This window comes from Syngnathus acus, chromosome 6 (genome assembly GCF_901709675.1).
Source record: "Syngnathus acus chromosome 6, fSynAcu1.2, whole genome shotgun sequence".
In the NCBI taxonomy this organism is placed as follows: domain Eukaryota; kingdom Metazoa; phylum Chordata; class Actinopteri; order Syngnathiformes; family Syngnathidae; genus Syngnathus; species Syngnathus acus.
In genome coordinates this window covers 900,414-915,498 of record NC_051092.1, presented here as the reverse complement: position 1 = coordinate 915,498, position 15,085 = coordinate 900,414, and the positions used below count along the sequence as shown (strand labels likewise).

Genomic DNA, 15,085 nt, shown 5'->3' with positions numbered 1-15,085 from the left:
CAATGAAGACCAACATAGACGCAGCCATCTTTATCACTTGTCCTTCTTTCTTCTTGGCCTGTGTGGAGACCAGGCTCATTTCTTGAACGGACTTTTATTTGGGTGCCCAGCTCCCAAGCGATTCAGATTGCCAAGTATATATGGAATAAAAAAAATGGAATCACTTATGAAAAGGAATGTAGGAGCGGTACAGTGCATGGGTATGCTCCTCTTAATCCAGTTTTTAAGTCAGTTTGCATTTTCTTACTCTGTTGGTCACATTTTAGTTTCTATTTTCAGTATGTCTGAACTCATTCACTGCCATTGCCGTATGTAGACGTTCAAATTCTATTTAACTAGGCTGCCAGTGAATGAGTTAGTGTACAAAAAAATAATAATAAATGACCTCAACCGCCAGTTGGTGAACCCTACTCTAGATAAGTTCAGTGACAATATTTTTGTATAGGGTATTCAAAGAGTTTCCACACTCATATTCTATTTGCCAGTATTTTCTTTTGTGATGCACACAGGCAGCTCAACTCATGTGCCCACGCACCAATTCATTTAATAGACATCCGTCCAAATATCAAGTCTATAAAAGTGAAAACTATAAAAAAAAAAAGAGCAGCTTCCCACTATTCATATCAATTTTCTATTATATTCAAGTGTTGTATCAACATGCAATCATGTTAATAGATCTTACCTATTGTGAGTCATGGCTCATTCAACTGATAAATATGTAAATTAAAATGTTTTATTGTCGATAGCCAACATTAATCTCATTTGGACGCCTTAAACCAAATTAAATGGAAAAAGTGTGCCGCATAGGTATTTTGCAAAGCGCACTGATTTCATTTCTGAATTAAAAAGGAAATGAGCAGGGGGACATCGCTTTTTTTTTTCTTCTTCTTATTACAAATGTTAATGAAAAAATGTTATTGACTCGAACAAATGGAAAATACACCTGGAAATGTATATTAAAGCTTTCCAATTTCTTTCTCTCTGTAGTTTGCAATTATAGTTGTTTCGGCAATAGTGGGGGGAATTAATTTTGCGTGCAGACTGATAATGTTAGCACTGTACAAAGAATAGCTTATTATGTCGCAGCCGTCTCTGGATATTTACAAGGAGGGCAGTGCAAAGCGTTATTTAATTGAAAGAATGGATCAATAATGGCCGTCGCATTTTGTCAGGAGGGCCTTGTGAAATGAGCAAGTCATTTACGGAGGACCATTTTGAGTGCGGGCCGGGTGTAAAACTATAAAGTCCCAGCTGGGAACTGTTGACGATTGTTTTTTCCAATACATTTCTGGGCTAAAAAGAAGCTCTCAAATAATTCTTTACGTCTTGACAATCGTTTGAAGTCAAAGCCAAAAGACAATATTGGCCCGACTGTTCCAAAACTTGCATTGTATCAGCGAGTCGTCAATTCTGCTTTACTTTGATGCACCGACAAGCTTGGTGTTCATCTGCAAAGGTTAAAACACTTTCCTGACCTTTTTTGTTGTTTTGTGTGATTTGAAAGTTTGCAGAAACTCATTTGTTTCTTCTCCGCATGAGTAGAAACAAATTGTAGTTTTCCCTCACTAGTTCACAATCCAGTTGTTGATTGCAGCTGGATGTTGGTAAATGTTTTCTCTCGTCTACATTTCACCTATGCATCATTGCTCTCGCACCATCAATGCCGATGTTTTCTTTTTCTATACATCTAGAGATGTTTTTTGTTGTTGTTGAAGAATCCAAGTAGATTAGAGCAACCTGGCACGCTTCCCAGTATGTAAATTCATGTGCTAATTCACAACATGATTTCACAAGCAAATGAGATTTTAATTGAAAATGAGATCCTTCATGGAGGACTCTCACTGGAGATGTGCAGCATGGGAATGATGCTTTTCACAGATTGTTTGAGGAAACAAGGATACCGTTTTTTCTTTTTTGTTCCCTCTGCATTTGTTTCATAGGGGGCGGAAAACGGTGTTTTCCGTGAAATTAACATTGTGCTTCATCTCCTGGTCTGTGCGCGAGGAGGCGGGCTATTAACATTTGTTTGTATTTTCATTACGTTGATGGTGTTAAAACGTGGTCGCAGATTGCCACCGACGGCGCGGTGATTCGGTCCGGCTGATCATAAAGTGTCCGAGTGGGTCATTTTGATTATGACACGCTAATTATGTGCTCTATTTTCTCCCCTGACCCGTAGTCTTAATGGTAAGCTTTTATGAGAAGGGAAAATAGCAGCAAACGACATTCGCCCGCGTTCCTGTCGGCTATGCGGCGCTCATGCTTGGGTGCTTCCCTTTAAACTTCCTAAATTGTGCCCCACAAAAGAAAAAAAAAAGATGCCCAAGCCTCTAACTGCCACTATTAGATGAGATACCATTAGATGTAATAGAAAAACTCTCCCCCTGCAATATTTTCATAAGAGTTGGAGGCATTTGATTAATCTGACCACATTTTATTGCATTAATGATTTTTTTTTTTTTCTTCTCTCTCTCGTTCCCACTCTGCATCGTACGCGAGCTAATGCCATTCCCTCGCTCCCTCTCCGCTTCCACTCATTCATCCTCCGCCGTTATTGCAATGCATTGTTGATGAGGTGAGTCGGCGTCTTATGTGCTTTCACTCCTAAAGTCATTCCTAATGGAGTGGAAACCTTATATTTTGTTTCCTAATGAAGCACAGGAGTGGCAGACAGCTCCGCTTGGCCTGTCCTGTGACTGCCTGCAGGTTGTAGCCAGCGGCCTGAACCAAGCTGCTCTCAAAGGGTCCGCGGGGGGTGGGCGGGCCGATGAACGGATGGGGGGAGGCCCATGTTAGGCCAAGCTAACAGCTTGGTAGCTACATGGGTACAATTCTAAAAAGCAGATTCAGGTCTTTGAAATCAAAATCAAAATGGGTTAATATTGTAGAAGAATCCATTAAGTGGCTAAACTTCCACTTTGATACATTTTCAGGCTCAAAATTGCTATTATGCTAACTAACAACTGTTAAATGTCACATGATCATTTTAGTTTGTCTCATTTGAGCCGATTTTACTTTCTCAAGCATCTCTAAGTTAGCTTAACTTCTCTTACCTTGCTAACCATCAGACAATATTTCCTTTTTTATCTGCAATTCCGTTTAGCGAATCCGAAAACAATTTGCTTTAACCCTTTTAAAAAAACAGAACCATTTCCACCTCTTCACCGCATCCAAATTCATCGGCCGATTTTTAATACCGACCTTCTGGATATACGTTGGCATAAAACTGCAAAGCATCCAAAATGTAATGGAGGGAGGGAAAAGTGTATTCTAAATGGCCAAACATCTGTGCTTATTTCTGCCAGTAGAATTATTTTTTACCAAACTGTATCAGTAACTGTACTAGCGCGAATCCAATAAAAGGCGGCATCTCAAGTTATTTCTATTTGTATGATGATGATTCTTTGCTTTGCCCGTAGACGACACGATCGCTTTTGGTTTTTACAGCACATTAAATTGCGTAATAACTTTTGGCAGTCCAAATGGCGGACATTTTGGAACGCTCTCCATGGCATGCCTCCGGGCTCTTTTTAAGCAGGCCTTGAAGTGAGCTAGCTGCACGCAGCGCAAAAGAAAGCTGAGCTATTCTGAGAAGAGGTTTTCCCCGCAAGGTCACTTTTGAAACAAAATGTCTCCTTCCACCATCTAGGTCACAGCACGTTCTGCCTCACTTTCTCAGAAACTTCCTTCCTTCCTTCCTTCCTTTCTTTCCTTACTGTCATCCTTCCCTCCTGCCTCGCTGCTTATAATTAAACACGTACAATTATCCCAAATTTAATGGGATTTGAGAACCCCGCTTTTATTTAAGAGGTAATGAATAATATTTTAATTGCATATGTAACTGTGAAATCCAAATGTGCTGCTATTATCACGTGTAATTACTACGCCACAGTTTTCAAGAGCGACATCCTGATGCGATCAACAGCACTCTGGAGCAGACTGTCGTCCCTTTTTTTTAATTTTTTTTCTTCTCCTCCTGTATGCTTCAATCTGTGGTGACTAATTGTGAAATAATGCAGCTGGATAGACACTCTGAAAACATATGCGCCGCGTCCTATTGTTTATTGATGTCTGTAATTAATGATATAATGCATGGCGCTGAAGTAGTTTGACCTCTGAACCAGTCATTACTCAGAGTGTAGCGGCATCAATCAAACTGTGCTTTTCTCCCATCTATTCCTGTACACCCCCTGAGGGACTGACGGAGCACCCACTGTATCCTCATTTGTATTCAGCTGACCAAGGCCTGCCTCCGTGTGAATGATTTAGCGCTCGGCATCACACACACAGCGCATGAGGGGCACTAATATGAGATTTACAAGCTATTGCTGAAGTTCATAACAAGGCCTCCAGCTCCAAACAAAGCCACTTTGTACTTCCGCCAAGCGGAACGCTATTGTTTGGTTTGTTTTGTTACTTGCCAAGATTTGGAGGGCTCAGCAAGAACCCGAAATTTGGATGCTTCCCAGAGGAACCTGCGAGCCACTCCACAATACAAATGCTAGACTTAAATCTTCACATCTTAAAAATGGGCTTTTATTTATGGAAGCTGACTGTGACACGAGCATGTACACCAAAATATTCCATGACTATTTATTTATTTGTTTGTTTGTTTGTTTGTTTGTTTGGTTGTGTGTTTGTTTGTTTGTTTGTTTGTTTGTTTGTTTGTTTGTTTGTTTTTTGTCATTCTAGGCACAATGGAACATTGCCTCTGCTCCAGAATACAAATGGTCTTTTTTTTGTCTATCCTTAACATGTATCACCATTTGCTCTGAACCAGAAAGTCACCTGCTAACTAACAACTGGACAAACAAACTAGCATGCAAAATGTTTCTATGGTTTATTGAACCGCTTTGGCCCCATTGGGATGAAGTGCAGTTCAAGTGCAGGGTATTTTGAATGACCGCACTTTCTTTGGTGCACCACAGCAGTACACGATGCATAAAGTGTTGCAATGACCACTTTTTGACAAAGATTAAATGGTAAATATTGTGCTCCAATATTGGTCACCAAGAATCTTTACTTCCTGTGTGACTATCCCATGTTTCTGACATTTTATTTTGGTTTTTTATATAATATACAAACTGTTACCTCAAGACGGACTTGCCAGATAGGTGCTGTTGTGTTTTTCTTTCATTGGGTGTACGGTACTGGTTCCGCAATGAAATTGGATATACAGAACTTGTGTAGCCATCCATTCATAGGGCCGAGCCATCCTATTTGCCCATTGTAATGAGTCGGCCTTCTATGAATGTCTGCCATGTTTGGGCTGACTGCACGCCTCGCTGCCCAGCCTCAGGTTGCCGCATGCTAAGCTCACGTCCCACTGCAGAAAGCATCCGAGGAAACCACGCAGCCGTCCGTGTATTAGACCAAGTCATTCCGTTGTTAATTTAAACGGCTCAATACATCACTCTGAACTAAAAGAGCCTCTTGAAAAACAGAGGAAGCGCCGCCGAGAGATGCCAAGGGGTGTTTCTTTCATATCAAATGAAATTGAATCGTGCATTACCTCACATGTGAAGCTGCCCGGGCGGGCTATTAATGAAGGGCTATAACAGGATTGGCTCACTTACTCAGTTCTTTAATTTCACAGCGGCCCCCAGATGTTTGGTCTCGCTTGGGCTGATCCACGGCGGCGGCGGCGGCTCCTATCGTCCTGCCTCCAGCCCACCGTAGTCCGTGTTGTGTTAATGGGTCAGGAGACTCGATCAAGGACAGCGAGTTGGGCAGTTTGCACATCGGGGGGATAATTACAGGCTGATTGGTGTCCTCACGCTCTCTGCTCTCACTGTCTTTGTCTTCGCTGTGTTAGCTTTACACCTTACATAATGCACACGACACGTCTGCCTGCCGCCGGACGTCTTCCCTCTCGTCCGTTTCATTCCTGATGTTCGATTTTATTTGAACAAAACCGTTGCAGACTTCATTCACCGCCATTGACGACGATAGACGTCAAGCATCTATTTGAACCGGGCTGGCACCGAATGAGTTAATGTCTCCACTCCCGCTATAATTAACCTAACCTTCTCTCGTGGTAACTCATCACACCTGCCTTCCCAAGCCCTGAATATATTCTCATCACGTCCTTTCTGGGTCACAATGGTCTCATATGTAAGCAACTGAGACCATTTTGAAATACACTTGACATTTTTTTTTGCCCAACTTTCCCCGTAAAAATAATACAATGTGGATCTCGACTCAGGCACACAACGGAATTTGCGCCTCCTGCTCGGGAACCTGTCAGCAGAGCGACAGCAAGTTAGTTTGGCGCTCTGGAGAGTTCCTCTCCGGGGAATTGCAGAGTGTTCAAAGCGGAGCCTCTCACTTCACCTTCAAATCCAATAGGGGGACACCAAGAACTCATTGAGACTCAGCACCTCGAGACCCCCCTCTGAGTGGTCCGGTGCCCAGACTTCATGGCCCTTCCCCCCTCATGTATGCTCATCATCTACCCAGAGCCATTCTATCTGTATGGAAATTCGGGCTCCACAGCTGGAATCCCACAAAGCACTGCCGTCTACTAATAGTTATTATCTCTTTGGGCTGCTCCCTCTCCAAAAGCCCACATCTTTATGGTAATGCCTTACAATACAGCCCCCGGCCGGCTATCTGCCGCGCAGACTTTTGTTATCATTACGATAATTCCCGTTCTCACTTGACTCCTCATTACGTTGCCCGTACCGCTTCGGCTTGGATCTAGACAAATTGGTGTCTTTGTTTATGCTGCTCATGGAGTGACCGTCCACAAACCTTCAAGATTGTAGCTACATCTGCAACCTTTTTTTGCGTCCACCCTTTGTTGTGTGTTTGTTTTGTTGTTCTTTCCTGTTCTCAATGATTTTAAGATTTGACTTCTGTTCTTTTGGATGCTTTGTTGTTTTGTCTGTTTTAGGCTCGAAGGAAAGGCACCTTGGTCCTGGCCATGAATATTTCATCTTTTTCCTGCCATCACTGGTAAGCACATTTTATACATTCTAATATAATTCAATTTCTCCTTTACAAAGAAAATTCTGTAATCCTCGGTTCAGGGTGAGCCCTGAATATTTCCGTTATTGTGCATTATTTTTCCATCTACTAATCCTCACTTTAGGTGTCATAAGGACAGGTGGGTTAATGGTTGGCTCCCCTCATTTCCCCCCCCCCCCTCAACATAAGACATTTTTGGGAATGTATAAGCCCAGCAGGTTATTTATGCATCCATATGACACAATGAAGTTGGGGTCAGCCGTACAAAAGCGAGACCCTGGATGGCGGCCGCCTGTGTCCTTGCACGTCTCCGCCAAAGCCCACGCGAGGCGTCTGCCTCGCACAAAACAGTAATTGCAAGGTGATTGGCACAGCTTGTCCTGTACAGCCTGTGTCCCACACTTGAAGGTTCCCCTCATTGTCACACCGCTTTTTAGCACCGTTGTTCCGCTCTCTCCCTCAGGACCTCACAGCTCACCACTGGCAGATGAGTCCCACTCTGTGACAAAAGGGTCCCTGCGCTCAACCTCATTTGATGCAGTGATGAAATCCCCCCCCCCCAACTCACCCACTACCACACACACCCTCTCATTCTCTTGTTCACACACACTTTGAGAGAAGAAGCATTCCGTTCAGCAACAGAGGGTGTTGCGGGGACGGGGGGTCAGGACCCATGGGTGGGCTTTTAGGAGGCAAACAAACATGAGAGCAGCAGAGGAGTGATGTCTTGTTTACACATTAGCAGACATTTAGCAGGTCTCTGGCGGCCTCGCAGCCGCCGCCGCCGCTGTTGTTTTTTTTGGTTGCCCCTCACACAAATCAAGGAGCGGAGCCCCTTCGTCACTCCTGAGCCACCCCCACATTTAGAGGAAGCTTTTAGTACTTTTGACTTCCTTGCTCGTATATAATCAACCCCTGCAAAATTATTATTATTATTTTTGGAGTACGAAGGGAGTTGTTCTGGATTTTATTTCAGGAAAATCTCCAGTGATAAAGTGAAAATGTTCCATATGCACCCCTGGATGATTTCCAGGGATTGTGGCAGCAGCATCTGACAAAAGGTCAACTGCAATAAGTCATCCGTCACTCAAATAACAGTGACTTGACGACAGCGCGCTCGTTGACAATTATTAGCCATCGGCCCTGTAATTGTCATCTCAGCTAGCTTTCCACTGTTCATTTTTGTGCTACCCACTCAGGCAAACACACGCTTACAAAGCGCATCTTTCTAACACTATCTAATGAGGTGATGACCAACCGCTTGTTATAATTGCTTCGGTCTCAAGCTTATTAATCATATGTAGAGTTATTTAAGGATGCATAAATTAATCTTAGATTAAAAAAGCCCATCAAAGCCTCAAAACAATTAAAGAGTAAGGTAAAATTTCCCCTGGGCTGCCACTTTTATTTTAATAGACTGTTCAGGTGATTATCATACTTTGATGCAACGCTGTGATTAATGCAGACACACTTTTAAATGAGCTGCTCTCTCTTGCACAAAAAAAGGGCAGAACAAACCAGATAATGACCTTGCTGACTTTGCTCATCTCACTGCCCAACGCAGAAGGTAGGACAACACCTGCTACTGTGGATTTTTTCTAAGATGACAGCTATGATTTTGATTTCACTGAAAATGGGCCGATGTTGTGGAAAACTAAAAGGACGTTTGAGTTCATTTTTCCAGTGTCGATCGGACTTAATCCGTCAAACTGCTGGAATTAGATTGAATGAAGAGGTGTGATGAATGGTTATTGACTGATTGTAAACAAAAGAAAAGAAGCTGGGAGACTGGCATCTTTCTTTTTAGTACAAATAAATAGCTCTCAAATAACTATTGAACATTTCACAAGAATTGATTATCCCTATTTATCACATTAATACATTATTATTATTTAATTCATTATTATTAATTAATCACATTATTTATCACATTATTTGACATATTTTGTCTTGTTAATATGTACGACTGTTTTTGTGTTCAAATGTTTGCTCATAGACTTTTTGTCATATGATTGCACATCCCTGACCCACTGCAGGACCCGTAGTGACGAGTCTCGTTACCTTCATCAATATTACACACATTTACCCGGAGCTTCATTGACTTGAAACGGTTAAATGGACGACGCGTTTGGCGTTGTTTCGCTGTTTTTCCATGCTTTCTTTCAGCTTGTGATCTTAAGAGCAGCTGCTTGTCACTGCGGGGCGGACGTGCGTGCGTGCATACGCGTGGGAACGCGACACATGACGAGGGCCCTGACAATGTTGTTTGGGAAACGAAAAAAAAAATCTCTTGATGAAATTATTTCCAAATAAAAAGCTTCTATTAGTTATATCAAAATGATGTAGTGGGGTTGCCGTATTTGTTGCTGCTCACTTCGATCATTTCGTCCGTCTGCCACTCGAGAAGTTTGTGCGCGCGCGCGCGTGCGTGTGTCGCGCAGTTTGACACGCTCGTGGTGTAACCCAAAGCAGACGCGCGCACGCATCCACCGTGTGTGGGAGGGAGGGAGGGAGAGAGAGGGAGGAAGGCGGCGCACGGAGTCCCATCACTAAAACAAACACCCCAGCAGCATCCGACACACTTCTCCTTTTCTCTCCACCACGCGTGCGACCGCGTCCGTGTGGTGCACGACGAGAGGGGCGCTGCACCACTACTGCATATACAGGTGAGTTTTGACACGACTTTCCTTCGCGCTTTCATTTAAAAAAAAAAAAAAAGAAAGTTTTTGTATTTCTCCGGAAGAGCGTGCATGCGTCATCCGAACGATTTCAAAGCAATGTGCTCCAACATGTCCAATCATCCTGCAGCTTCCATTCTCCCGCAACATGGAACCCATGACAGCGGGCCGCGACTCCAGCTCGTCACCGGGCTCCAAGCAAGAACTTTCCTACCCGTCTTCTAACAACCTCAAGCCCAACCAGGTGGGCGAGACGGTGCTTTACGGAATACCCATCGTGTCCTTGGTCATCGACTGCCAGGAGAGGCTGTGCCTGGCGCAGATCTCCAACACCTTGTTGAAGAACTACAGCTACAATGAGATCCACAACCGACGCGTGGCGCTGGGCATCACCTGCGTGCAGTGCACCCCCGTCCAGCTGGAGATCCTCCGCAGAGCCGGCGCCATGCCCATCTCATCGCGGAGGTGCGGCATGATCACCAAACGCGAGGCGGAAAGACTGTGCAAGTCGTTTCTGGGGGCTCACTCGCCTCCCAAACTGCCAGAGAATTTCGCCTTCGACGTGTGCCACGAGTGCGCGTGGGGCAGCCGCGGCAGCTTCATTCCGGCCAGGTATAACAGCTCCAGGGCCAAGTGCATCAAGTGTTCCTACTGCAACATGTATTTCTCCCCGAATAAATTCATATTTCATTCGCACCGCACGCCGGAGTCCAAATACACGCAGCCGGATGCGGCCAATTTCAACTCGTGGAGGCGACACCTGAAACTGACCGATAAAAGCGGCCAGACTGACGTCTTACACGCATGGGAGGACGTGAAGGCTATGTTCAACGGGGGCAGCCGCAAGAGGACGCTGCCAGGCTGCGGCTCAGATTCCGGCTCGTCCCTCAGGTCCCACGGTCCGAACCAGCAGCGACGGTCCCCCGAGATCCCCGCCAAGATTCTCACTTGCGAGGACAACCGGGTGAATGTGGGCCCGCGCAGCTACCCGGTCATCCCGGTGCCCAGTAAAGGCTTCGGGATGCTGCAGAAGCTCCCGCCGCCGCTCTTCCCGCACCCGTACGGCTTCCCGGCGTTCGGCCTCTGCCCGAAAAAGGACGACAGCATCGTGGGCGAGCAAAGCAAGGCGGGCCTCCCCGGGGTGCTGTGGCCTGGTACCAAGGACAGCGCCTACCCCTCCTTCCCCGTCTTCTGGCCCGCAGCGGGCGCCCTCCCCATGCCTCCGTACTCCCAAAGCCCGCACAAACCTCCACCCGAGATGCTACCTCTCCACAGACACGTCGAGGTGGACATTTCCGAGTCCACCGACACCTCCAAAGACAGCTTGGCCGACAACGATCGCTGCTCCAGCACCCAGTCCACGCGGAACGACGACGACAAGTCCGGGGACGAGGCAAGGCCGCTGGAGGGGACCACCCTGGCCCCGCGCAAGGCCAGCTACGTGTCCGCCTTCCGGCCTGTGGTTAAAGACGCCGACTGCATCGCCAAGTTGTACGGGAGCAGAGGAGCCTACACCCGAACCGGCTACTTATCGCCGGACTTTTTAAGCGAGAGCTCCAGCTACCGCTCCGTGTCTCCGTGCGTGGACAGCGAGGGTGAGGCGGACGTGGACGTGGAGAGCAGTAAAACACCCGAGGACGAGGACCCCTGCAGGCCCCTGTCCTTGATGTGTCCCCGAAGCTCTCCGGGGCTCACCCACAGCGTGTCCCCGAGCGATTCCGACTGCAAGGGGGCACCGCAGGAAATCGATCGGCTCGAGTCCCAGAAAGTGGGGCCACGCGTGGCCCCGCAGTCCTGTGACAGAGAAGTGCAGAGCGAACACTTAGCAGACGCGCACATTGCTGCGCCGTTTAGCCAAGTGAGTGACACGATAACGTGATTTTAATATTTGTCCCCAATTCACAGGGTTCTTTTTTATTCATGAAATAAATCATCCATACGTTTTTAACACTTTAAATTATTGGCGCGTGTTTTTTTTAAATTTATTTATTATGATTATTTTGCAGGTTTACGCACAAGAGAGGAGCGAGTTGCAACCAAGGAGGAGTCCCTATCATTTCAGACCTGCAAGCTATCAACCTGCAGGGCTTATAACACATGGTTAGATATCATCCTAATCCATTTCTTGGACGGAATAAATCTCTCCGATAAATATACATTTGAAATGCGTGTTTTTCCTCCAAGATGAGAATACAAGTAAAGAAGAGCCATCGTCCACGGTGGAGGAGGTGGAAAACAAATCTTTATTGGAACAAAGCAGCGACGAAAACCAGCGAGAGCAAGGTGAAGGTACATCAGCACAGAGAAGGATTTCTCAATATATATATATTTTTTCATTTATATGCAAATACAATTTTCGATGGAATAAAATATATTTTTGTGTGTGCGTTTATCCAGACGAAAACTCAGCAAGAGCTTTGCACGCGCAAAGAGGCGTACGGACTCTTGCAAAAGGTAGGATTATTAGTAGTAGACATTTTTAAATAATTAATACATTATTGTTGTTATTACGGCGTTCACCATTATTTCACTTTTTATGATTGTGGTTATTTAAAAAAAAAAAAATGTTAACCTATTTCTGATGTTTCAATCCATATTAATTTGCTCCACTTTTATTTTAGGTTGAATTTGTCTCTCAAATATTTTTCAAGACTTTAAGACTGTAATAAAAATTCTCTCACTAGAACAGCCTGCAATTTAGACTTATTGAATGTTTTGTATTTGTATGTATTTTTTGATAACATAAATAAAGCCTGTATATTATTCTGTATTTGTACTGTGTATATTTTGAAATTTACGGCATCTCAGTTTGAAGTTCTTCCTTTAACTCAGCAAATTTTGTGTGTGTTTTTAGAGGAACTGCAGAAGCAATTATTAGAGCAGGTTGAGCTGAGGAAAAAGCTGGAACGGGAATTTCAACATTTAAAAGGTGAGCACAAAAAATGGCCCGTGGTAAACATTATTGGTCAAGTTTTTGTTTTCGGTTGTTTTTGCTGACCGCTCCAACAAAACCTTTAGAATTGCAATGCCGACCTCAGCAGTGACGTAATCGCCCAATACTGACCTCATGTATAAAAAAAAAAAAAATATATATATATATATATATATTACTCGGTGTCTCAAAAGCGCACACAATGGTATCCATGAAAGATTTGACCAAGTCTCGACCCCTTGAAACCTGCAGTGACCGTGGAGCGGCGCATCGTGTTGTTTGGATGCACGGATGTTTTTACCGGTGCATGTTGTCGCTTTTTAAACGGCTCACCTTTGTGCAGCAGCGAAAATGGACACATTAGCATTCATGTCTGAGTACAAAATTCTCACGTGCACTATTCACCTGCAGTTCCTGTTTGACCTTCGCAATACTTTACTTTCATCACATCAGAACGGGTTGCCTCTCCTATTAAGCATTTATTGCAAGTACTATTTAAAAGCACGCACTTTTTACACGGATCGAAATTGACCTTGATTAATTCAACTTTTTAGTAATAATAATAAAATAAAGAGCTGTACCATCTTGTTGAATTCTCATCTATTTGTATCGTCATTGCTGGGTGATTTTTCTTGATTAACTTCAATTGAAATAGCTGTGGCGTTACATTGAGTGTTAAGAAAACATTGTGACAACGCTCTCCAATTATCTCACCGCCAGCTCATGCTGTGTCTTTAAGATTGAACGTATTTCCTCAAATAGACTCACTTAAAACAAACGGGACAAATTGCTATTGTTTGCACACAGACAGTAAATATCTAACGACTCAGCCTGAATTCTGTTGCTAACAAATACAGCAGCAAATGCTGACGTAAACCGTCGCTTAGATGGCTCTGTCAAATGCGTCCAGTGTTTAATTTGTGTTGTGTGTTGTTTAATTTTGCAAACAGCGTCCCCTTTTGGCTGTAAATCAATGTGCATCTTTTTCTCTTGAAATCTTCAGATAACTTCCAGGATCAAATGAAAAGAGAACTGTCCTACAGAGAGGAGATGGTCCAACAACTGCACATCGTCAGAGGTGAGAAAAATAAAATAATCCTCTACCAGGGCTCCTCCATTCACGACGATCCCATCTTACGAGGTTACGAACGGCGAGCAATGAACTGGTTCGGAACAACGTAGGCACAGAAAGCCAAGCTCCATTACCACCTTACTATTCTCTCTTTTCCTTGAGTTTTTTATTCCTCTTGTTGTATGTGGCTTTGAAGTGTTTATTATACAAGTATCTGCCATCGTTATAACTTTTAACACTGTTTTGTTGGTATTTAACGCTACGCTCTGACATACGTACACATATGGAGGCGTCGCCTTCACAGCAAGAAGGGAATTCCGTCGTAAACCGAGGACCGCAAGTGATTTCATTTATTTTAAGGCGACACACTGCTGTGTTAAAAACAACCCAAATTGTCTTGAAAAACCCACGAAGTTGGGTTCAATTGACCAAAAAGAATTTTTACACAAAACATCCAATTGTTTGTACCAAGCAACCCCCCAATTGTTTTTTTTTTTTTTTTTTGCTGCAAAATAACGCAAAGTCGGGTCAAATTGAACCATCTTCCGTGGTCGGTTTATTATTTAATCCAGCACCGTATAATTTTGTTTATAGCCGAACTACCTATTTGATTAATTAAAAAAAAAAAAAAAATCAGGCATCGGGCCCGTTTGATTGTTGGCTGTCGTTCCTCTCAGAAGCTCACGACGCCTTGCACCATTTCTCGTGCAAGATGTTAACTCCTCGCCACTGCACGGGGTCGTGCACCTTCAAGTCTCCTCTGCTCCCACCGTGACGCACGTATGCAAACTCTGCGTGGAACTTCCACTTCGCGCTTCGAGGAATAGACTCGTCTGTTGTTGTGATAATTATTTGAAAAGAATGTGTACTGTCCAGCATTTATGTGACGCTCTCGTTTAATTCTAACGGAGACCATTGATATTTATTATTTGTGGCAACGTGCAATGACAATGTAGCTATGTATCTAAGTTGTAATAATGATCTCATTGCTAACTTCTTTGGTGGATTTAAAGAAAAACCTACATTTGCCGTGTTCTTAATTCTTTTGGCGTAGGCCGGTGGCTGAATTCATTTTGAACATCATGCACTTTAAATGAGTGAAACCATGGCAACACTAATAAAATTATTTGTTGCGGACGACGCGAATTTGGAAGTCTAGGCCCACATCACTTTCTCTTGTAAAGCACATATTCTATTAAACTGTTCATGTGGTATTTATTTACATCCCTCGTGAATAAACCATTTTATTAAAAAAAACTTGTGGATTATTAAAATACTCGTCCTCCACGTACACATCATGGAACATGTCTGAAGAATTTAGTCAATCCAATTTTCTCTCTCTCTCTCTCTCTCTCTCTCTCTCTCTCTCTCTCTCTCTCTCTCTCCCATGACGTAATTTTGACGTCGATGTTTTTTTTTTTACGTCCTGACATG

General features: G+C 43.9%; 1 protein-coding gene and 1 long non-coding RNA gene across 7 annotated transcripts in view; both read left to right on the top strand.

Moving 5' to 3' along the window:
• LOC119124458 overlaps nucleotides 1–8,815 on the top strand; it is a 42,749-nt gene extending 33,934 nt beyond the window's left edge. For 2 of the 3 annotated variants that reach the window (XR_005098281.1, XR_005098279.1), the window contains exons 7-8: nucleotides 4,693–4,730; nucleotides 6,896–8,815. This is a non-coding gene — a long non-coding RNA (uncharacterized LOC119124458). The remainder of the gene's footprint in view (nucleotides 1–4,692; nucleotides 4,731–6,895) is intronic. The other variant, XR_005098280.1, reaches the window with a different exon arrangement.
• A 111-nt stretch (nucleotides 8,816–8,926) lies between these two features.
• Nucleotides 8,927–14,908, top strand: skor1b (SKI family transcriptional corepressor 1b). 4 transcript variants are annotated; one of them, XM_037255196.1, is made up of 8 exons: nucleotides 8,927–9,635; nucleotides 9,778–11,505; nucleotides 11,654–11,747; nucleotides 11,832–11,936; nucleotides 12,045–12,101; nucleotides 12,502–12,576; nucleotides 13,583–13,657; nucleotides 14,332–14,908. In XM_037255196.1, exons 2-8 carry the CDS (start codon nucleotides 9,796–9,798, stop codon nucleotides 14,424–14,426), a joined length of 2,211 nt encoding a protein of 736 aa, XP_037111091.1. In that variant the 5' UTR covers nucleotides 8,927–9,635; nucleotides 9,778–9,795; the 3' UTR covers nucleotides 14,427–14,908. The 4 variants fall into 4 exon arrangements, with proteins under 4 accessions (XP_037111091.1, XP_037111089.1, XP_037111090.1 ...); XM_037255194.1 differs by having other exon boundaries at nucleotides 14,329–14,908; XM_037255195.1 differs by having other exon boundaries at nucleotides 11,832–11,930; nucleotides 13,583–14,423.
• Nucleotides 14,909–15,085: the final 177 nt, after the last annotated feature.